Source organism: Triticum urartu, chromosome 1A, assembly GCF_056163025.1.
Source record: "Triticum urartu cultivar PI428250 chromosome 1A, HENAU_Tu73, whole genome shotgun sequence".
NCBI classification, from domain to species: domain Eukaryota; kingdom Viridiplantae; phylum Streptophyta; class Magnoliopsida; order Poales; family Poaceae; genus Triticum; species Triticum urartu.
Window position 1 is genome coordinate 502,278,361 of NC_141873.1, and position 23,094 is coordinate 502,301,454.

The 23,094-nt window shown below is 44.9% G+C and overlaps 1 protein-coding gene and 1 pseudogene across 1 annotated transcript; both read left to right on the forward strand.

Annotated features, from left to right (window-relative positions):
* The first annotated feature begins 4,858 nt into the window (after positions 1 to 4,858).
* On the forward strand, positions 4,859 to 12,957 carry GTB1 (global transcription factor group B1). Its single transcript, XM_048693286.2, has 17 exons — positions 4,859 to 5,268; positions 5,379 to 5,489; positions 5,770 to 5,905; positions 5,986 to 6,073; positions 6,167 to 6,305; positions 6,399 to 6,534; positions 6,638 to 6,899; positions 6,984 to 7,172; positions 7,248 to 7,358; positions 7,452 to 7,838; positions 7,984 to 8,094; positions 8,190 to 8,984; positions 9,454 to 9,595; positions 9,675 to 10,825; positions 10,923 to 11,132; positions 11,276 to 11,732; positions 12,299 to 12,957. The coding sequence occupies exons 1-17, from the start codon at positions 5,238 to 5,240 to the stop codon at positions 12,736 to 12,738; spliced, it is 4,896 nt and encodes a 1,631-aa protein (XP_048549243.1). The 5' UTR covers positions 4,859 to 5,237; the 3' UTR covers positions 12,739 to 12,957.
* Positions 12,958 to 16,976: 4,019 nt separating this feature from the next.
* On the forward strand, positions 16,977 to 18,385 carry LOC147991965 (uncharacterized; annotated as a pseudogene).
* The last annotated feature ends 4,709 nt before the right edge of the window (positions 18,386 to 23,094 follow it).

A 23,094-nucleotide genomic window follows, 5' to 3' on the forward strand; every position in this document is an offset into this window, starting at 1 on the left:
CCATTCAACTAATGATGTGATCCCGTTAATCAAATAACAACTCTTTGTCCATGGTTAGGAAACATAACCATCTTTGATTAACGAGCTAGTCAAGTAGAGGCATACTAGTGACACTCTGTTTGTCTATGTATTCACACATGTATTATGTTTCCGGTTAATACAATTCTAGCATGAATAATAAACTTTTATCATGATATAAGGAAATAAATAATAACTTTATTATTGCCTCTAGGGCATATTTCCTTCACGAGTTTGGTCTTCAGTTAAAACAATGTGAAATAGTTTCACTACTCACGCCACCTGGAACACTATAGTGTAATGGTGTGTCCGAACGTCGTAACCGTGCTTTATTAGATATGGTGCGATCTATGATGTCTCTTACCGGTTACCACTAGCGTTTTGGGGTTATGCATTAGAGACAGCTACATTCACATTGAATAGGGCACCATCTAAATCCGTTGAGACGACACCGTATGAACTGTGGTTTGGCAAGAAACCTAAGCTGTCGTTTCTTAAAGTTTGGGATTGCGATGCTTATGTGAAAAGTTTCATCCTGATAAGCTCAAACCCAAATCGGAAAAGTGCGTCTTCATAGGATACCCAAAAGTTACTGTTGGGTACACCTTCTAGCACAGATCCGAAGGCAAGATATTCGTTGCTAAGAGTGGATCCTTTCTAGAGAAGGAGTTTCTCTCGAAAGAAGTGAGTGGGAGGAAAGTAGAACTTGATGAGGTAACTGTATCTGCTCCCTTATTGGAAAGTAGTTCATCACAGAAATCTATTCCTATGACTCCTACACCAATTAGTGAGGAAGCTAATGATGATGATCATGTAACTTCAGATCAAGTTACTACCGAACCTCGTAGGTCAACCAGAATGAAATTCGCACCAGAGTGGTACGATAATTCAGTTCTGGAGGTCATGTTACTTGACCATGACGAACCTACGAACTATGAGGAAGCGATGATGAGCCCAGATTCCGCAAAATGGCTTGAGGCCATGAAATCTGAGATGGGATCCATGTATGAGAACAAAAGTGTGGAGTTTGGTTGACTTGCCCGGTGATCGGCAAGCCATAGAAAATAAATAGATCTTCAAGAGGAAGACGGACGCTGATAGTAGTGTTACTATCTACAAAGCTAGATTTGTCGGAAAAAGGTTTTTCACAAAGTTCAAGGTGTTGACTACGATGAGATTTTCTCACTCGTAGCGATGCTTAAGTCTGTCCGAATCATGTTAGCAAATTGCCACATTTTATGAAATCTGGCAAATGGATGTCGAAACTACATTCCTTAATGGATTTCTTAAAGAAGAGTTGCATATGATGCAACCAAAAGGTTTTGTCAATCCTAAAGGTACTAACAAAATATGCAAGCTCCAGCGATCCATCTATGGACTGGTGCAAGCATCTCGGAGTTGGAATATACGCTTTGATAAGTTGATCAAAGCATATAGTTTTATACAGACTTGCAGTGAAGCCTGTATTTACAAGAAAGTGAGTGGGAGCACTACAGCATTTCTGATAAGTATATGTGAATGACATATTGTTGATCGGAGATAATGTAGAATTATTCTGCAAAGCATAAAGGAATGTTTGAAAGGATTTTTTTCAAAGAAAGACCTCGGTGAAGCTGCTTACATATTGAGCATCAAGATCTATAGAGATAGATCAAGATGCTTGATAAGTTTTTTCAATGAGTACATACCTTGACAAGATTTTGAAGTAGTTCAAAATGGAACAGTCAAAGAAGGAGTTCTTGCCTGTGTTACAAGGTGTGAAGTTGAGTAAAACTCAAAACCCGACCACGACAGAAGATAGAGAGAGAATGAAAGTCATTCCCTATGCCTTAGCCATAGGTTCTATAAAGTATGCCATGCTGTGTACCAGACCTGTTGTATACCCTGCCCTGAGTTTGGCAAGGGAGTACAATAGTGATCTAGGAGTAGATCACTGGACATTGGTCAAAATTATCCTTAGTGGAATAAGGATATGTTTCTCGATTATGGAGGTGACAAAAGGTTCGTCATAAAGGGTTACGTCGATACAAGTTTTGACACTGATTCAGATGACTCTAAGTCTCAATCTGGATACATATTGAAAGTGGGAGCAATTAGCTAGAGTAGCTCCGTGCAGAGCATTGTTGACATAGAAATTTGCAAAATACGTACGGATCTGAATGTAGCAGACCTGTTGACTAAACTTCTCTCACAAGCAAAACATGATGACACCTTAGTACTCTTTGGGTGTTAATCACATAGCGATGTGAACTGGATTATTGACTCTATTAAACCCTTTGGGTGTTGGTCACATGTCGATGTGAACTATGGATGTCAATCACATGGTGATGTGAACTATTGGTATTAAATCACATGGCGATGTGAACTAGATTATTGACTCTAGTGCAAGTGGGAGACTGAAGGAAATATGCCCTAGAGGCAATAATAAAGTTATTATTTATTTTCTTATATCATGATAAATGTTTATTATTCATGTTAGAATTGTATTAAACCGGAAACACAATACATGTGTGAATACATAGACAAACAGAGTGTCACTAGTATGCCTCTACTTGACTAGCTCGTTGATCAAAGATGATTATGTTTCCTAACCATAGACATGAGTTGTCATTTGATTAACGGGATCACATCATTAGGAGAATGATGTGATTGACTTGACCCATTCCGTTAGCATAGCACTTGATCGTTTAGTTTGTTGCTGTTGCTTTCTTCATGACTTATACATGTTCCTATGACTATGAGATTATGCAACTCCCGTTTACCGGAGGAACACTTTGTGTGCTACCAAACGTCACAACGTAACTGAGTGATTATAAAGGTGCTCTACAGGTGTCTCCGAAGGTACTTGTTGGGTTGGCATATTTCGAGATTAGGATTTGTCACTCCGATTGTCGGAGAGGTATCTCTGGGCCCTCTCGGTAATGCACATCACTTAAGCCTTGCAAGCATTGCAACTAATGAGTTAGTTGCAGGATGATGTATTACGAAACGAGTAAAGAGACTTGCCGGTAACGAGATTGAACTAGGTATTGAGATACCGACGATCGAATCTCGGGCAAGTAACATACCGATGATAAAGGGAACAACGTATGTTGTTATGCGGTCTGACCGATAAAGATCTTCGTAGAATATGTGGGAGCCAATATGAGCATCCAGGTTCCGCTATTGGTTATTGGCCGGAGACGTGTCTCGGTCATGTCTACATTGTTCTCGAACCCGTAGGGTCCGCACGCTTAAGGTTTCGATGACAGTTATATTATGAGTTTATGAGTTTTGATGTACCGAAGGAGTTCGGAGTCCCGGATGAGATCGGGGACATGACGAGGAGTCTCGAAATGGTCGAGACATAAAGATCGATATATTGGACGACTATATTCGGACATCGGAAAGGTTCCGAGTGATTCGGGTATTTTTCGGAGTACTGGAGAGTTACGGGAATTCGCCGGGGAGTATATGGGCCTTATTGGGCCATACGGGAATAGAGGAGAGAGGCCAAAAGGAAGGAGGCGCCCCCCTCTGGTCCGAATTGGACAAGGGGTGCAGCCCACTTTTCCTTGTTCCTCTCCCCCTCTTTTCTTCTCTCCTACTCAAACAAGGGAAGGAGGCCCTTGGCGCGCCCTCCTCCTAGGCCGGGCGCCTCCCTCCCTTGCTCCTTTATATACGGGGGCAGGGGGCACCCCATAGGCACAACAATTGATCATTGATCTGTTAGCCGTGTGCGGTGCCCCCCTCCACCATAATCCTCAATAATATTGTAGTGGTGCTTAGGCGAAGTCCTGCGATGGTAGAATATCAAGATCGTCAGCATGCCGTCGTGCTGACGAAACTCTTCCCCGACATTCTGCTGGATCGGAGTCCGGGGATTGTCATCGAGCTGAACGTGTGCTAGAACTCGGAGGTGCCTAGTTTCGGTGCTTGATCGGTCGGGCCGTGAAGACGTACGACTATATCAACCGCGTTGTTATAACGCTTCCGCTTCCGGTCTACAAGGGTATGTAGACAACACTCTCCCCTCTCGTTGCTATGTATCACCATGATCTTTGTGTGCGTAGGAATTTTTTTGAAATTACTACGTTCCCCAACACGAGCACCCGTAGAACACCAGCAGGCACACCGCAAGGGCTGACCGGCGCTGGGGAGGCACCACCGGAAGCACACCAAAAAGCCGCACCTTGAAGCCATGGCCGCAGCTCAGATGGAGAAGAGCGTCGTGAGGATGATGGGGAAGGAGGATTGTAAGCCGGATACAATTGCGTGTGTGTGGGGGGGGGGGGGAATGTATAGGTTAGACATGATTTGTGTTAAACCCTAAAATATATAATCCCCTCCTAGCAATGCACGACACTAGCACTAGCCGTGACCAGTGTCGGAGGATGGGCCGTGGGTACAAAAAGAGAAAGACAAAGAGGAGGAAGAAGATGGCGATCATAGAATTTTATCACCGAAGAAAAATAGACAACTGATGCTTAGTTGCTCTCATTGTATCCACTAAAGAAATTAAAAAAAAAGATATATATTTGAAGGACTTCACTCGATTCATTTAGTCATTAATTTGATTTATTTTCCTGTATTTCGGTCGTAGCAACGCACGGGCATTCTACTAGTATTGACAGTGTTGTGCTGGGCTGGTAACAAATGCATTTTGGGTGCGATCATCTATCCAACCAAAAGTTGACCCGAACATCACCACTAGACCCTGTGAAAAGAACGATGTCACAATAATACCCTCGCGGGAAGCAGAGCAGAAACCTACTCGCAGATATTACAGTGGTATCAAATAAATACAGGGGCCGTATTGAAAACAAACTCCCCCCAAATCCATTCTCATTACTTAACCGACCCCTCCCCAATCGCAGCACACTCTCCACCGCCCCACCTCCAAGCCCCCGGCGACGAAAGCCCCGCCTCGACCTCGCCGCCGCACCAGCCCACGGTTCGCGGCTACCCGGCCGCCGCCGGATTCGCCTCCTCGCCGGCGGGTGAAGTCGGTCGACCCTCGGCTCAGGCGCTTCGCATCGCCCGCCCCCTCGGCGTCGGCTCGGGCACGGGCCGCTCTCCCCTTCCTCGAAACCCTAGATTCCGCCGCCCCGCGCGCGGTGCGATCGTGCGGCTCGCGGCCTCCCGCGATGCCCATATAAGGAGCGCACCCCTCTTCCCCGAGGCTCTCGATACAACCGCTCTCGCGCTCTAGGGTTTGCGCCGCCGCCGCCTCGAGGACAATGGGACGCACGGTGGTTTCCGACGACGAAGGTACGCGATTTCGTTGCTGATTCCTGCGGTTTCGCGTGTTTTGGTGCCCTCGGCGGCGGTTTGTGCGCGTTTTCTGATGGGAAAAGCTCGTGCTTCTGTTCGAACCCTAGAGGACGACTTCATCGAGGCCGAGGAAGAGGACGAGCCGCGGCCGTCACGGAGGGCCAGGGATGATGTCGACGAGCAGGACGACGATGAGGAGGAGGAGGACGACGATGAAGGTTAGTTTCTCCTAACGATCTCTCCATCAGGTTTGCTCGCGCGAGCGATTTTGTGGCTGGATTTATCCTTTCCTCTCGATTGGAATGCTTTTATGTGCTGTGCGGTACTGTGCTTCGGGCGTTCTCTTGCTTGATTTCTTATTTCAGTTGTTCTTGTTGTCTATTACGATGTTTTGGTATCGATTCCAGTTTGCAGCAGTTGCCTTTTTCTAGTTGAATCGCCTGTGATTGTGGTTTCGAGCTAGTACAGCAATAACGGGTTGACCTTGTTTATGAGCAGATGAGGGACAAAATGAGTACGAGAAGGATGGCTTCATAGTGGATGATGCGGATGAAGACGAGGAGGAGGAGGAAGAGGAGGCAAGAGCTAGTGATGATGAAAGACGCAAGAAGAAAAAGAAAAGAAAGAAGAAGAGGTAGTTGCTTTTTATGCCTCTCATGAAACAGAGTATGTCTTCTTCTTTGTGAGTTTCTAAACTACAAGAGATGTGGCCAGAGAAACGGAGGATTTCGAGCTTGATGAGGATGACTACATGTTGCTCCAGGATAATAACATTACCGGCATCACTCGTCCGAAGCCTCCTGTATGTTTGAAGATAATCTTTGTGTCTGTTTCGGACTCCCATGAGTTTTTGCAGGCTTCTCAGTAACGTTCCTTTTCATTTTTCCTACGGCAGGAAAACAAGTTTAAGCGGTTGAAGAAGGCAGGACGGGAATCTGAAATGGATGGGCGTTCTGGCTTCTCTGATCATGACGGAGCAGGAAAAAGCCGGACTGCTGAGGAGACAGTTCGTAGCTCCTTGTTTGGTAATGAAGGTACGCGCTTCTGAATCCTTTTCACGTTGCTTGTTTTCCAATGCTGGAAGTTTCCTGTCTAATTTTTAATTCGCTGCAATATCATTTGCTCAGAACCGTTTGAGGAAGATTTTGTCGAGGAGGATCAGCAGGTAGATGAAGATGAGGTTGGTGAAGATGATATGGATGATGAAATGGGCGATTTCATTGTGGACGAAGAGGAAATCGATGTGAATGGCCAAGTTGTGAAGTATGCTCTTATGTTCTGTATTGTGTGTTAATGGTTCTCTATCCATGTGAAATTATTCAGACCTTATATTTGTATTAATTGCACACATGCTTTTGTACTGCAGAAGGAAGAAGGTTAAAAGAAAGCCTCTGCGACAAGCTGCAGGTGTATCATCATCTGCGCTACAAGAGGCCCATGATATATTTGGGGATGTTGATGAGCTATTAGCACTAAGAAAGCAAGAGCTTGAGAGGGATGCTATTAATTCTGGCGAGTTGAGAGGAAACAGGCTTGAAGATGAGTTTGAACCATTTATTCTTGCAGAAAAGTATATGACACCAAAGGACGAGCAGATAAAAGAAACTGATATACCTGAGAGGATCCAGGTAAGTTACCAGTTAGACATGTTGGAAGTCTGTCTTGATTTTGGTTTGTAATGCATATCTGATTCATAATTGCTTCTTCCTCAGCTGTCTGAAGAGTTAACTGGCCATCCTATAGATGGCGAGGCAAATAGAGAGGAAGAAAGTGTATGGATACACAACCAACTAACGGGGGATGGGTTTCTGTCCCTTTTTAGCAATGAGCAAGTGAACAGGGAGATTGATCAGAGCGACATCGTGAATGTCTTGAACATGCTACATACCCACAAATTTGAAGTACGAAAAACTATAGAATCTTGTTGCATAATTTCTTATGTTTGATCTGCTGACGTGGTTATTGTTGCCTGTTAGGTTCCATTCATTGCAATGTACAGGAAGGAAAGTTGCCTGAGTCTGTTAAAAGATAATGATTCCAATGAACAAGCAAATGAAGAAGAAAAACGTAAAATGAAGTGGCATAAGGTAACTGTTCAGTGTCCACTACTAGACAGGTGTTAGCCTCCCTTAATTATCAAGATTTTACAATTGCTGACACAGTTCGTCTGTTGTTTGTAGCTGCTTTGGGCTGTTCAGACCTTAGACAGAAAGTGGCTTCTTCTTCAGAAGCGCAAGGTTGCTTTGCAGGTTTACTATGAGAGAAGATATGAAGACGAGAAACGAAGAATAGACGATGTTACAAGACAGGCACTTAATCGACAACTCTATAACTCTATCAGTGAGGCACTGAGGGATGCAAAATCAGAGAAAGAAGTGGAGGATGTTGACGCGAAATTCAATTTACATTTCCCTCCTGGCGAAGTTGAAGAAGTAGGTCAATTTAAGCGGCCAAAAAGGAAATCCTTGTACAGTATTTGTCATAAGGCAGGGTTGTGGGAGGTTGCTAACCAATTTGGTCGGAGTGCTGAGCAATTAGGCCAGCATCTAACTTTAACGAGGATACCTGTAAGTGATCTAATCTCACACTTTGCATTATCATTCTATGGAAGGATACTGCATATGCAACCTATCCTTGATCTGCATATGACATTCTGTGCCCTGGCTAAATCTATTGTACCCGTGACACCTTATCTGCTTCTGCTGCTTTCAGGAAGCGGGTGAGCTTGACAGTGGAAAAGATTCTCCTGAAGATGTTGCTGCAAATTTCACATGCGCAATGTTTGAAACGCCACAAGATGTTCTTCGGGGTGCTAGACACATGGTACCATCATCTTACAAATTTAACAAGTCCTCATAGGAAGCTAGGCTATTCATTTCATCTGACCTGATCCAGTTTCATTTATTTTATCTTATCAGGCAGCAGTTGAGATCGGTTGTGAGCCCATTGTAAAAAAGCATATCAGGTTTATCTTCATGAATAAAGCAGTTGTATCAACAAAGCCCACACCTGAGGGTCATTTGGTCATAGATCCTTACCATCAATTATCAGGTGTGAAGTGGCTGCATGAGAAACCACTAAACAAGTTTGGAGATGCTCAGTGGCTTCTTATTCAGAAAGCAGAGGAAGAAAAACTTCTCAAGGTTACCATAACATTGCCAGAGGATGCAAAGAAAGCGCTCATGTCTGAAGCTCGTGAGAATTACTTAAGTGACTGTGTCAGCAAGTCTGCACAATTGTGGGATGAGCAACGGAAGATGATACTGGATGATGCCTTCTTGAATTTTCTACTTCCATCAATGGAAAAGGAAGCTCGATCACTGTTGACAGCAAAAGCCAAAAGTTTTCTGTCTATGGAATATGGGAAACAGTTCTGGGACAAGGTTTCTGTTGGTCCTTGGAAGAAGAAGGATGCGGACAAGAAGGATTCGGACATTGATCTGGATGATGAATCAGAGTTACGAGTAATGGCCTGCTGCTGGGGTCCTGGGAAGCCAGCAACCACATTTGTAATGCTAGACTCATCAGGAGAATTGGTTGATGTTCTGTATGCTGGTTCTATTAGTCTTAGATCTCAAGGTGTTGCTGAGCAGCAGCGGAAGAGGAATGATCAGCAGAGGGTTCTGAAGTTCATGACCGACCATTCGCCACATGTTGTGTGTGTAGGAGCTTCAAATTTGAATTGCAGACAACTCAAGGATGATATTTATGAGGTATAATTTATCTTATTTGTTTGCAAGTGAATTATGGCTGGTATTGTTTCTGTTCATAAGTATACGCTTGATGTTGTTCTCCTTTCATCTGTTCGTTATTTCGACTGGCATAATGTATCACCAAGTCCGGTCACGACCATTGATCAGTTATTGCTGCCAATGCAGAAATTATTATCGTTGATTTTCTTTTGTCAATTGCATGGTAGCCTATTTTTCTCCTATTGTGATAAGTAGAGACAAAGATGCCATCACGTGTTCTGCTAGGGGATTCCTTGGGTTTGCAGTTCCTTTTTAATGCTTACTGGTGTTCTTCCATCATACATAAAAATTCTGGCAGTTGTTACTGGCTGGGTGCTGGCTCCAGTATTTCTATCCACATGAATATTTCCTGTTCTTCTGTTCTGTTTCTTGTTTGGCATGGATGTGGCATTGTATAGTGTCAATAAAATAATCTGTTTGCTTTGTATAGGTTATTTTCAAAATGGTGGAAGACCACCCAAGAGATGTGAACCCACAAATGGAAAATTTCAGCATTGTCTATGGTGATGAATCTGTGCCTCGCTTGTACGAGAACTCTCGAATATCTTCAGATCAGCTGCCTGCCCAGTCAGGTATGGTACAACGTGTTGATTTACTGTTTGCTCTTTTGGTCACGAACCTTTCTAAATATGTACTTATAATTATGTATAGCTATCGTGAAGCGTGCTGTGGCGCTTGGTCGGTACTTGCAAAATCCTTTGGCGATGGTTGCAACACTCTGTGGACCCGGGAAAGAGATATTGTCATGGAAACTACACCCGCTTGAACAGTTCCTTAGTCCTGATGAGAAGTATGAAGTTGTTGAGCAAGTAATGGTCGATGCGACAAATCAGATTGGTTTTGATGTTAATCTTGCTGCTAGCCATGAGTGGCATTTTTCCACTTTGCAGTTTGTTGCTGGTCTGGGACCGCGCAAAGCTTCAGCTTTGCAGAAGGAGTTGGTAAGAGAGGGATCCATTTTTAGTCGCAAGGAGCTGGTGAAACCCTTAGGCAGGAAAGTATTCATGAATGCGTCTGGGTTTTTACGCGTCCGACGAAGTGGTGCTGCTGCAGCTAGTGCCCAGATCATTGATCTTCTTGAGGATACAAGGATCCATCCTGAATCATATGCGTTGGCGAAGAATTTGGCCAAGGATGTCTGTGCTGAGGATGGACCTGAAGCGAATGAGATGGATGATGATGAGCAAGAGATGGCAATTGAGCATGTGAGAGAGAAGCAGGAACAGCTTGAACGTCTTGACATAGATGAATACAGCAGAAGCATCGGAGATGATAAGAGAGAAACATTGCTTGACATAAAGTTGGAGCTAAAGTGTGGTTTCTCTGATCGGAGGACCCCTTATGCCGAGCCAAGTCCAGATGAGGAGTTCTGGTTGCTTTCTGGTGAAACTGAGGACAACATATCAGATGGAAGGATTGTTCAAGTAACTGTTCGGCATATACAAGATAACCGAATAATTTGCACCTTTGATTCTGGATTGAAAGCCATAGTTATGGGAGACAACTATTCTGATGATGGCTTTGATCTAGAATCACTGCAGTTACATGAGGGCGATGTATTAACTGGCAAAATTAAGAATGTGAACAAAAATAGGTTCATAGTTTACCTAACATGCAAGAGCAGTGAAATGAAGAGATGGCCACTCTCGAGAAATAACCATGATCCATACAATCGTGAACAAAACATGGTTCCTACCCAGGATGAGAAGGCTCGGAAACAGAAGGAAGCAAAGAAACATTTCAAGCCCCGGATGATCGTTCATCCTCACTTTCAGAATTTGACGGCGGAAGAGGCAATGCAGGTGTGTTGTCCTGTTGAATAGATCTGTTATGCCCCTTCAGTTTCTTTAACATCTTTCCCTTTCTGTAATAGTATCTGATCTTAACTTGTTGAAACAGTTCCTGGGGGACAAAGAGCCTGGCGAGAAAGTCATTCGGCCTAGTTCTAGGGGGCCATCATTTCTAACGCTTACCCTGAAGATATTTGATGGTGTCTTTGCACACAAGGAGATCACTGAAAGTGGGAAGGATCATAAAGATATTACCAGTTTGCTTCGACTCGGAAAAACACTGACCATTGGTGATGAAACTTTCGAAGATCTTGATGAGGTTGGTTTGCATACAAGATGATTTCCATAAAAATATTTCTGTTGACATCAGTTTGCTGCAATTCCATTTCTGTTATAGCAGTCAAGATTGGCATTTGTTTTAATTTTTGGTAAATGTATGTTTCTTTCCTTAAAAATGTGCAGGTAATAGACAGATATGTGGATCCATTGGTAGGCCACCTGAAAAGCATGCTCTCTTATCGCAAATTCAGGAAAGGGTTAAAAGGCGAAGTTGATGATATGTTGAGGGCTGAGAAATCAGAGAATCCTATGAGAATAGTCTATTGTTTTGGCATATCTCATGAACATCCAGGCACCTTCATATTATCTTACATCAGGAGTACAAACCCGCATCATGAGTATGTTGGGTTATACCCAAAGGGCTTCAGATTCCGGAAGAAAGATTTTGACAGCATTGATCGCCTTGTGTCATATTTTCAAAAACATATTGACAAACCACCACCTGATGCTGGCCCTTCAATGCGAAATGTTGCGGCAATGGTACCTATGAAAAATTCAGCTTGGGGTTCTGGTGGCGCGAATGACGGAAGGAGGGGAGATGGTGATAATGATAGGGACAGACCTTTTTCTGGAAGATCAGGTCAGTCCTTGAATGTGTTTGCATTTTGCAATACTTGGTTATCAAGCACATCTGCATTCAATTGTGTCGTCATTGTTACCACTAACATTTGCTTGCATAGTGTATCTTCGTGTCGATGACCTGTCCTCATTTTCTTACTGGAATTATTGGAACCATATTATGGCTAGTTTCGTTGAAGTCTTGTTAGTACCCACAAAGCAACTGTTTTAAAGGAATTACTGGAACCGCATTATATGGCTAGTTTCATATAAGTTTTGTTGATTCTGATGAAGCAACTGTTTTGAACTTTGTGTCACGGAAAATAATCTGATGTCCCCTGTTCTCAGTGGTTTTCAAACCTACCCTGTATTAGTTTTGCTGGTCTTGTTCTTGTTCTGTCTCCCGTGTTTGTTGATCACCATCATCGCTTCATAGAGTTGTCACTAAGATCCTGCCCAAAAAAAAATGTTAAAAGGATGTTCTGGCGGGCGTGGAAAATAATCTGATGTAACCTGTTCTCAGTGGAAAATAATCTGATGTAACCTGTATGCTATCAATCTTAATTTGTCATTTCTTCTCCTAAGCAGGAGGCAGGTTTGATTCAAGGAACAGTTCTGGCGGCCGTGGACGTGGGCGGGGTCGGGGTCGAGGTAACTTTGGCAGTGATGGTGATGGTGGCGGTGGTGGAGGATGGACTGATAACATAGGCAGTGGGGGAGGTGCGTGGGGCACTGGCGGAGGATCTGGAGGCGGGGATGCTGGATGGGGTGGTGGGGGCGACAGCAACCGTGGTGGCAGTGGGGATGGAGGCTGGGGCGCACCTGCTGCCACTGACGGTGGCACTGGAGGCTGGGGTACACCTGCTGCTGCTGCTGCTGCTGCCACTACTGACGGTGGCGCCGGAGGCTGGGGAGCAGCCACTACACCTGGTGCTGCTGGTGACGACTCAGGATGGGGCAGCGCCAAGAAGGCCGTCCCAGCACAGGACTCCGGAGGTGGGTGGGGGTCTGGCGGTGGGGGCTGGTGAAGGATCTTTGCTTTGCAGCATAAACCATAAACTAGCTACCATAGAACTATCAAGTGGAAACTTGTTTTTTATGTTTGAACCCTGTTATGCTTCTGCCTAGTGCTGTCGATGGGTGAAAGTTGGCACTGTTTTGCGACTTGGTAATCTGCTAGTTGCTGCTGCTGGTCTTGTTACATTCTGGACGGCCTTATGTTTCAATGCATGTACAGTTTCTAGACATTTGGTATCTCGGTTCTTGGTAGTTTCTCGGTGCTCCTATGATTGATGTCTATGTTTAATTACGCTTGTCATCGTGTTAGTTTGCTAGTTTTATGAATGTGCATGCTCCATTTTTCTGCTTGGGTATAGCTCAAGGTCAAATTGCCTATAACATGTAGAACCGCAGTTGTAGCTTCAGATAAATAATTTACTAGTACATCACAAGTTTGAGCTTACATGGTAATCTGCTAGCTGCCGCCGCTGGTCTTTATATTCTGGACGGCCTTATTTTCCAATGCATGTGCAGTTTCCAGACATTTGGTATCTTGGTTATCGGTAGTCTCTCGGTATTCCTGTGATTGATAGTACTAGTTTATATGCATGTGCATGCTCCGTTTTTCTGCTTGGATTTAGGATTTCCTGATGCTGTACTCAAACAGCCGGCTACACAAAATGCAATGTGCGCTGTACTCAAACAGCCGGCTACACAATATGCAATGCCCGCCTATAACATGTACAACCGCACCTGTAGCGGGATGAAAACCTCTGGAAGATGAATTTTCATGTGTCTGCATTCATGCCCGCCTATAATATGCGACGTAGAAGCAGTTATCGTTATGTGTCGGCGCACGAGCCTTGCAGTTTGGTTCGACGTCGGAGCATCCAGGCCTCGCCTGAACTCGATCAAGAGGGCTTCGAAACCGTGCCCGGGATATATATACAAAAAGGACATTTCTCTCAAAAATAGCACTCTCTCCGTTTCTAAATATAAGGCTTTCTTTGGTTTGTACGATTTTTATAGGAATTCTATAGGATAGGATTTGCAAAGAAAAAATTCCTTTGAAGCCCTTTAACTTGTAGGAATGGATTCCTATTTCTATATATAAGATAGGAATCAACCCTTCACATTTTGAAGGAAAAAAAAATAACCTGGACTCAATGAAAAAAAAATCCTATCCTATGTTTTAAATGATATCTCTTTCTCTATAGGAATTGACATACATGTCTTCTCACTTCCTATGATTTTTCTATTTCTATAAAATTTCTATCTTATGAATCAAAGAAGGCCTAAGTTTTTTTTTTTATAGATTTCACTACAAACTACATACGGATGTATATAGACATATTTTAAAGTGTTCATTTATTCATTTTGCTCTTTATGTAGTCTATAGTGAAAATATCTAAAAAGACTTATATTTAGAAATGGAGGGAGTATATACGTATCTATCAGGACATACCTCGCATCTCAGGAATTGGTCGGAACCTGAAGCCATGCCGTGGACGTGCCGCTCGGGCTCGTTGCACTCTAATGGCACATCCCAGCTCGTCCAAGTTTGTTCCAGAATTCGTCGTATCTCAGGAAATAGTATCAGGAATTTGTTGCTAAAAATTATGTACAAAGGGGAGCTATGGTTGGTGTTCGTGAACCTCAAACCAAACACAGAAATATTTATCTATTCTACATTTGGATCCTAAAAAAGAGAGCACAGATGATGTCAGAGAGACCAAATCATCGTCACCTGCCCAGCACCCCACAATTTTAAAAAAAAATTCCCAGCAGCGATCATCACACAAACAACCAGAGGCGGAGGACGATTTTTTTTAAGGTGTGGCGAACTCTTAAGATTTTTTTAATGCGAAACCATAATAGTCAATACACGTTAATATTTTCATGTGATCCCCAATAGAATAATAACCAAATACAATGAAAATATTAACATATTTAAATAGAACAACAATCTAATACATATTGATCACAGAAACAAAACAATCTAATACATATTGATAATGAAGCTTTCAATAGCATCTAGAAGACCAAGGCAATGACAGTGCCCAACAATTTAATAAAAGCTTTGCATTTTTTGAATAATATGTTCGTACATGCCTGTATTTATGTTGTTTTTTTTTGCAGAAAATGCCTACATTTATGTTAATACATTTTAAATAAATGTTCGTGCATTTCCACCAAAAACAGAAAACAAACACAATGGAAAAAAGGTAATACGTGAGAAAAGAAATAAAACCAATGAAAAAGACGGAACTAAAACGGATAAAAAAAGGAAAATCTCTACATGAGCTGGGCCTTACAGGATACAGCGGAGTAGCAAAGCGTTATAGCAGTCGAGGGAGGATGTCTCAGCTATTAGAGATGTTGACTAGGTCGAAAGGTTAATCATGGTGGAGCTACAAGACTACAAACCATGACAGAAATCAGTACCAAGGTGGAGCTACGAGACTACAAACCATGGCAGAACCCCATGTTTGATGCATGTGAGTTCATGCTTGCTCTCGAGTGCGAGGGCTTTGCGTGTCCCGTACGTGTGCGGCGTGCGTTTCGGATCTTGCCGACTTGGCCCAGCTGTGTCTGCGTGGGGCGTGGCCCATTATCCAGTCTAGCGAACGACAACCAACATCATGGCCCAACTGCGTTTGTGTGCTAATGATTTTTCCCGCGATGGCTGTGACTTGCTTAGTAGCGTACGTATAAAAGAATTTCTGTAGCGATTCAAGGTATGGCGGCGGGCAGACCTTGCCCACTAGGGTCCTCCGCCAGTGCAAACAACAACACTGACCAATATTTAAAATATGTGGTTATCAAACTCAAAATTCAAATAAAAAAAGGATGCACTAACTAATATTTAAATCGATCGTAGATATCCGGCAAAAAAAGAAACAAAAGAAAGGCCAGTGATAGGCGCCGGCGCACCGGCGCAACTTTCGGCCGGACATGTCTGGCAGCCATCCGATCTGGCGACTCCAATGAACCAGATCCGCCTCGTGTCCAGCAAAAAAGAGAAGAAAAAGAACACCATTGGCTTGAAGCACCACCAGATCTGCCCGTGCCCAAACTCGAAGCACCGCCGCTCGCCGTTGCCGTGGTAGAAAAAAAAGGCTCTCGGATGCACCAAAGAAATGGCGGCCGCCGGTTCTAGCAATGGCGGGGGCTCCGATTCCAGCATCCGTCGCAACATCATTGGTGCATAGAAAAACGTCATGTGCATCAATGGCTCGCCATTACAACCTTTTCGTCGCCGGTCTCTAGTTGAAGCTTTTGAAATATATGGTTGGAGCTTTTTGTGTTAACGATTATAACTTTTTGCGTTTTGCTGTCGCCGGTTGAAGCTTTCTATATCGCCGGCCGAAGCTTGTTTTCTAGCCGGTTGAAGCTTTTTCCATCGCCGGTTGTAGCTTCCGCGGTTGCGCGACCCTCGATTCCCATCGTCTCCGCTTGAAGCTTTCGACAATGCCGGTTGTAACATTATCGATCGTCGGCTGCAGCTTCTAGTGTTGCGCATCGGCCGACCCACTTTCATCGTCTCTGGTCGTAGCTTTTCTCGTCGCTGGTTGTAGCTTTTCTCGTCGCCGATTGCAACATCGGTCATCTCTAGTCGTAGCTTTTTTCATTGCCGGTTGCAACATCGTCATTCTCTGCTCGTAGCTTTTCTTGTTGCCGGTCGTAACTTTTATCGTCGCCGATTGCAATATTGTTGTCTTTGGTCGTAGCTTTGGCATCGGATGCGGCGGAGCGGGGGAAAGAGGTTTGTGGAGGAGGTGGCGTGGGAGACGGCGGCCAGCTCGCCAGAGGAGAAAACATGTGATGAATGGGTAGGGGATCTGCCCCATCCCGACGGGAAGGGGAGGCCGGCGAGGCGGCGACTCCATGATTGCTGCAGATGAGATCCAACGGGAGAGGCACGCCGGCTTGGAGGAAGAGCCCGGATCTGATCGGAGACGCTCGGCGAGGGGGTGGACGAAGGCCGCAGTTGCCATGAACGAAGCTGCGATGCCTTCAAAAAAAAAGAAAAAAAAGGAGAGGAATACGCGACAAGGCGCCGGCCGAGTGTTCCGCCGGAGCGCCGAGCCCAAACGTTTTCCTATAAGAAAAGTCGATCGCAATCCCTGCATCATTCTAAATGTTTAAGGTCGCCCTACAAACGCTGCCGACCATATTAAGATATGCACACATATTTACATACCCACATACACGAGACGCCATATCAAAAATTCAAAATACGCCAAACCAATCGTACTACAGGACATCAACTTCATCGGATGGTTTGCTCATTGGCTCGTGGCTTGCTTCGTCCGTACGCAACGAAATTCTCGGGCAAAGACTTTCGAGGCATCCCCGCGACACATCGAAATTGCGTGCCCAGGCCAGTGAATTGCCACTGATTGAACAAGCGTAGCAGGCTGTGGCTCAGCTAGGTAGCCAGTTCAAGCTCACGGACATGGCCATGGACTGCTTCTCCCGCGCGTACGGGCTGGCCATCGTCAACGCCGTCTGCATCGGCGGCACGGCCATGATCCTCTACGCGCTCGTCAACCTGGCGCGGAAGCCCGACCGCAGCAGGGGCTCCATCATCGTGCTCACCGTCTTCCTCCTCTTCTGGGTCGGCGTCGGCGCCAGCGTCTACACGGCCTTCTGCGGCGCCCTCTTCCCGTGGTCGGCGCTGCGCCGGTGCCTGGCCTCCGCCCGCGGAGCGCTGCTGCGCCACCTCCGCCGTACGGCTTCTTTGCCTGCCGTTCCGGTCCAGGCTACGGCGCCGAAGCGGCAGCAGCGCTCTGCCGCAGTTTCTGGACCAAATACAGCAGAGTCACATGCCCGCGCTGGCCAGGGAGCCGCCGGCGAATGGCGGCGCGCGGGCGGCGACGGCGCATGACATCCTGGCGTACGAGCAGCCGGAGCTAGGCGGCGGCCCGTCGGAGTGTGCGGTCTGCCTCGGGGAGGTGGAGAAGGGGGAGACGGTGAAGCGGCTGCCGGCGTGCCTGCACATGTTCCACCAGCAGTGCATCGACCCGTGGCTGCACGAGCACTCCACGTGCCCGGTCTGCCGGTGCATCGTCTTGGCGCCATTGCCGGCCCCAATGGTATGAGCGACAAGGATGATGAGAGACAGCTGAGCGCACAACTCAAACCCCTTGTTCCAGGGTCTCCCGGAACGGGCAATGGCGGCGCATCTTGGGTCGTGGCCTTTCCAGAGCTTGCCGCGGGGGATGCTGAGACGGTGACCCTGGTGTGGCTTCTTGTTCGGCTCCGAGCGGAGTTAGTTTCCTGTTGGGTTTTGGTAGTCAGTGTTTTGCTGCGTGTTCAAGGAATTCTCTTGCCCCGCCCTATGTTTTTGTGAAGTTGGAGATATAAAAGAGGTCCCTTGGCACGAGACAGATGTTCGGTTGCAAGGGCATGGTCAGTGAAGGATTGATTGGTGCCTTTCTCCTGCAAGGTTCGTCGACTGATTGGGGGTTGTCTACTGGTTTGCGCAGGTGGTCGACTGTTTGGCAATGGGCCAACATGGATCCATTGATGGTCAAAGTCGCTGGCTTCTGGAGGAGTGATGATGATGACGTTTGAGGACAATCTCAACAACCTGTGTGTATTCATATGGGTAGCGATGTCTGCCGAGTTGCCCTCTATGGACTGTTGTAATGTTTTCGCCTTTTTATTGGCTAATTAACCGAGCAACTCTATGCCTTCTTAATTAATAAGACGAGGCAAACTTTTTTCCATGGTTTTTAAAATAAAACCCCATGAATTTACATTGGTGTTAATTAATACGCTACGACATACGAAATGTGGCTTCTTTCATCAGAAACATGTAACCGCGCATTGTTTTCATATCATAACAATCTAGCAAGGTGTTTGATTAGAAAAATGGGTAACACAAACCGCAACATAGCCATGGAACACCGGTAATGAAATTGGAGTGGGAAAACTGGAATCGATTTGTTTCTTGGAGGTAAAGGTATGCAAATACAATATCACAGCTGGTCAAAACAACATTGTCTAGACGTTGCAACTCTCAAGCACGATAAGTGACGAGGGATTCTACATGGATCCTAACAGTTATACTTGAGGGATTACATGGAATTTGTAGTCGAGGGAACATCATGTCAGGATACCAGCGGGTATAGATTATATAGAATACATAAAACAGGGACACATCATATATCTAGGTTCAGGCCTCCAACATGGATAAAAGCCCTACTTCATGCATTGATTCTTCTTTTATATGTATGGAGAATATAGAGGATTACAATGTTGAGGGGTACTCAACGAGTTCGGATGATGATGGTGGTGATTTTGGCGAGAAGAGCCAAAAAACTTCTCCGTGATGTAGGCTAATCTAGAGGAGTGGATGCTACTCAACGGTGCCTTGGTGCATTTATATAGCTCAGGTTATGGAAGACTCCAAGTCAGCATGATGGCATACCAGGATAGAAGCCAGGCGTGGTATTAGTTTACAACACATTTTGTCATTTCACAATTTCCTTTTGTCATTTGCCATGTGTCGTAGAGTGTTTTCCTAATATGTAGTGTACGGTGATCTTTTTCGTAGGCCCTGGCACTTATCTTTGGGTTGATGTCTTGTCCTTGGGCTTTAGTGGGGGAGGGGCATTGGAGTAATGATGAAGCCAAACCCATATGGTTTGCCCGAGTCGCCCCATGAGTGTTTGATGTTCCTGATTTTTGGTTATGGTTGATGACTGCACCATATCTATAATCTTTCTTCTGAGCACTTCTTCATTGTCGAGCGACAACTTGCTGTCATTCAAGATGAGCTTGTTCATGGTCACCCATGTGAGAAGATTCTCGGTCATTGCGGGCATTAACATCTTAGGATAGACGGGAAGCAGGTAGATCATGTAGTTGGATATCGTCGTGAACTCTCTTATACGAGAGTTGTGCTTTAGTAGTGAAAGTTTTTTTAGGTGAAAGCTTATGCCTAACTTTATAGATAAAGTCGTACCACACCAAACACGAGTTCATACAAACCGTCAAACAACCCCCATGGGCCAAGTAGAAGACAAGAATCAGTTTAAGGGCTGACACAACAACAATAACACATCATAAAGACACGCATGCCACTACCTATGAGCAAAATAGAATAGAGCTTCGACCGGGAGAGCACCAATGCATCCCTAGGACACCGCAACCTAATCCGTGTGGCAGATGGAGATAGCGATGGCCCTTACAAAAGAGATTAGCAGCTTGGTGGCCTCCATCTCGCAATCCTTAGTCAATGATTTCCACAACTGTAACAAAGAGACAAGTTTGAAGATAGATCAAGTTCAACAGGTTTAGGGAAAATATGCTCAATTGTAAATGCATTCCTGATGGTCAAACGGTCGATAACCCAAACTAAAAGAGACGTCTAACTTGCCCAGAGAGGTTATCGGCCAAATTCTGTACTTCCACAAAAAAAAATCAGGGGCCCACCGAACATCCAACGCCGACTGGATGCAGCACCAGAACACAATGATAACCCACAAGTATAAGGGATCGCAACAGTTTTCGAGGGTAGAGTATTCAACCCAAATTTATTGATTCGACACAAGGGGAGTCAAATAATATTCTCAAGTATTAGCAGTTGAGTTGTCAATTCAATCACACCTGAAAGACTTAATATCTGCAGCAAAATATTTAGTAGCAAAGTAGTATGAAAGTAACAGTAACGGTGATAAAAGTAACAGTAGCAGTTTTGTAGCAATCGTAACAGTGGCAACGGAAACATAACGAAGCAAAGATCAATATGTGAAAAGCTCGTAGGCAATGGATCAATAATGGATAATTATGTCGGATGGCATTCATCATGTAACGGTTATAACATAGGATGACACAGAACTAGCTCCAATTTATCAATATAATGTAGACATGTATTCCGGATATAGTCATACGTGCTTATGAAAAAGAACTTGCATGGCATCTTTTGTCCTACCCTCCCATGGCAGCGGGGTCCTATTGAAAACTAAGGAATATTAATGCCTCCTTTTAATAGAGTAGCGGACCAAAGCATTAGTACTTAGTGAATACATGAACTCCTCAAACTACGGTCATCACCGAGAGTGGTCCCGACTATTGTCACTCCGGGGTTGTCTGATTATAACACGTACTAGGTGACTGTTGACTTGCAAGATAGGATCAAGAACACAAATATATTCATGAAAACATAATAGGTCCAGATCTGAAATCATGGCACTCGGGCCCTAGTGACAAGCATTAAGCATAGCAAAGTCATAGCAACATCAGTCTTAGAACATAGTGAATACTAGGCATCAAACCTTAACAAAACTAAGTCGATTACATGGTAAATCTCATCCAACCCATCACGGTCCAACAAGCCTACGGTGGATTACTCACGCACGGCGGTAAGCATCATGAAATTGGTATGAAGGATGGTTGATGATGACGATGGCGACGGATTTCCCTCTCCGGAGCCCCAAACGGACTCTAGACCTACCCTTTCAAGGAAGAACAGGGCTTGGCGGCGGCTCCGTATCGTAAAACATGATGAATCCTTCTCTCTGATTTTTTTTCTCACCGAAAGTGAATATATGGAGTTGGAGTTAAGGTCGGTGGAGGTCCAGGGGGCCCGCAAGGACGGGTGGCACCCCCCAGGGGGTGGGCGCGCCCCCACCCTTGTGGCCAGGGTGTGGTTCCCCTTCACTTGATTCTTCCGCCAATATTTTTTATTAATTTCAAAAATCATCTCCGTGAAGTTTCAGGTCATTCCAAGAACTTTTATTTCTGCACAAAAATAACACCATGGCAATTCTGCTGAAAACAACGTCGGGTTAGTTCCTATTCAAATCATGCAAGTTAGAGTCCAAAGTAAGGGCAAAAGAGTTTGGAAAAATAGTTACGATGGAGACATATCACACAACACAAGTCACACTTAGAAATAATATGATCCATGTCTTCGATGTGACCGCATAAAGCACGTAATTCAGTTCCTGGGCCATTCCTCTTTCGAATTTGGTCAGTAGTGGGAAGCTTGCCCTTCCTGGCTTTCCACGTTTTTTTACTTTAGCCGAAATCCCAATACCGGGAAGTCACCATAACTTGGACCAACTTGGAATAAAGTGACTTAACCGAAAAAATGCCAGGAGTGGTATGGGCCAGGTCACTGTGTCCATACTCTCCGAGAGCGAGGGGAAAACGACAGCAACGCGATGCTAGTCAGTAGAGAGCTCCAAGGTGGAAACCGAAGGAAACCCAGGTCCCAAAAGGTCCCAGTTATTCCGAGAGCGCTCCAAGATGGAAATCTCAGGAGAGTCACAGTAAGAAAAAAGCACGGGGAAGGACACAACAAGAGAACCATCGCCACACCACCAGTCAAGCCAAAAACGAGTCGAGGCCCCATTGCCCACCACAATTTAACAAGGGAGCAAAACTCATCACAGAGTTTGGTTAGTTGATGCCAGAATTGGGAGCCGCCGGAGCTGCGAGCGAGGAGAGAGCTGCAATTTGGGAAGTACTTTGCCTTAAGGATGTCATACCACATAGCCCCAGGCTTAGCATGTAAAATTCTCCACCACCACTTAATGATTAGCATTTTTTATAATCGAAGTGTTAGTAATACCCAACCCCAAAGGTTTTTAGGACGACACATGATAGACCACTTAGTCAGCCGATACTTTTCCTTACTGTCAGAACTATTCCAATAGAGCCCAATGCGGTGCTTGTCATAGCCCGCATAGCTGCCCCCAGGTAGACGGTAAAAACCCACCAGGAACATAGATAAGGAGGATAAACAAGTATTTGTGAGGCACACCCTGTCAATCGTTGAATTATACCGGCCCCGCCATGGGCTAACCCCATTACCCACCTTTAGAACAGAGGGGGCAAAGTCCATGGTGCGCAACTTAAAAGGGGAAATGGGCAAGCCAAGATATACAAATGGGAAGGAGCCCAATTTCCAGTTAAGAAGATTAGCGACTCTAAGCTCCTCCGCATTAGAACAACCAGTAATAATAACCTCACTCTTAGTAGTGAAAGTGAAGGTAGTGACATTTTGCAAGAGAAGCAAAGGATGCTCATCTCTCCAATGGCTTCTCAAGCTCCACTGAAGTTGATAATATGCCTCTTCAAGGCCCGATGCCCCCTAGGATTGTTGAGTCTCTTCTATCTTGCGACATTGTGAATGTATTTCTTCCGCCCACCTCTAACATGTCAGTTAATCTGGATAACTACATGCACTTGCCAAATGCAACATTGCTTGCAAATGTACTCCCTGAAGCTATGTAAGCTTTATAAGAATGGTAATAGCCTAATAGGATGCGCAACTGTACAACCGAACATGACATCGCTTTATTGTAACCATTCTTGAGGCTTTTGTGAAGAGCACCAAGGAGACTATGGGTAGGTGCTCAGTTAAT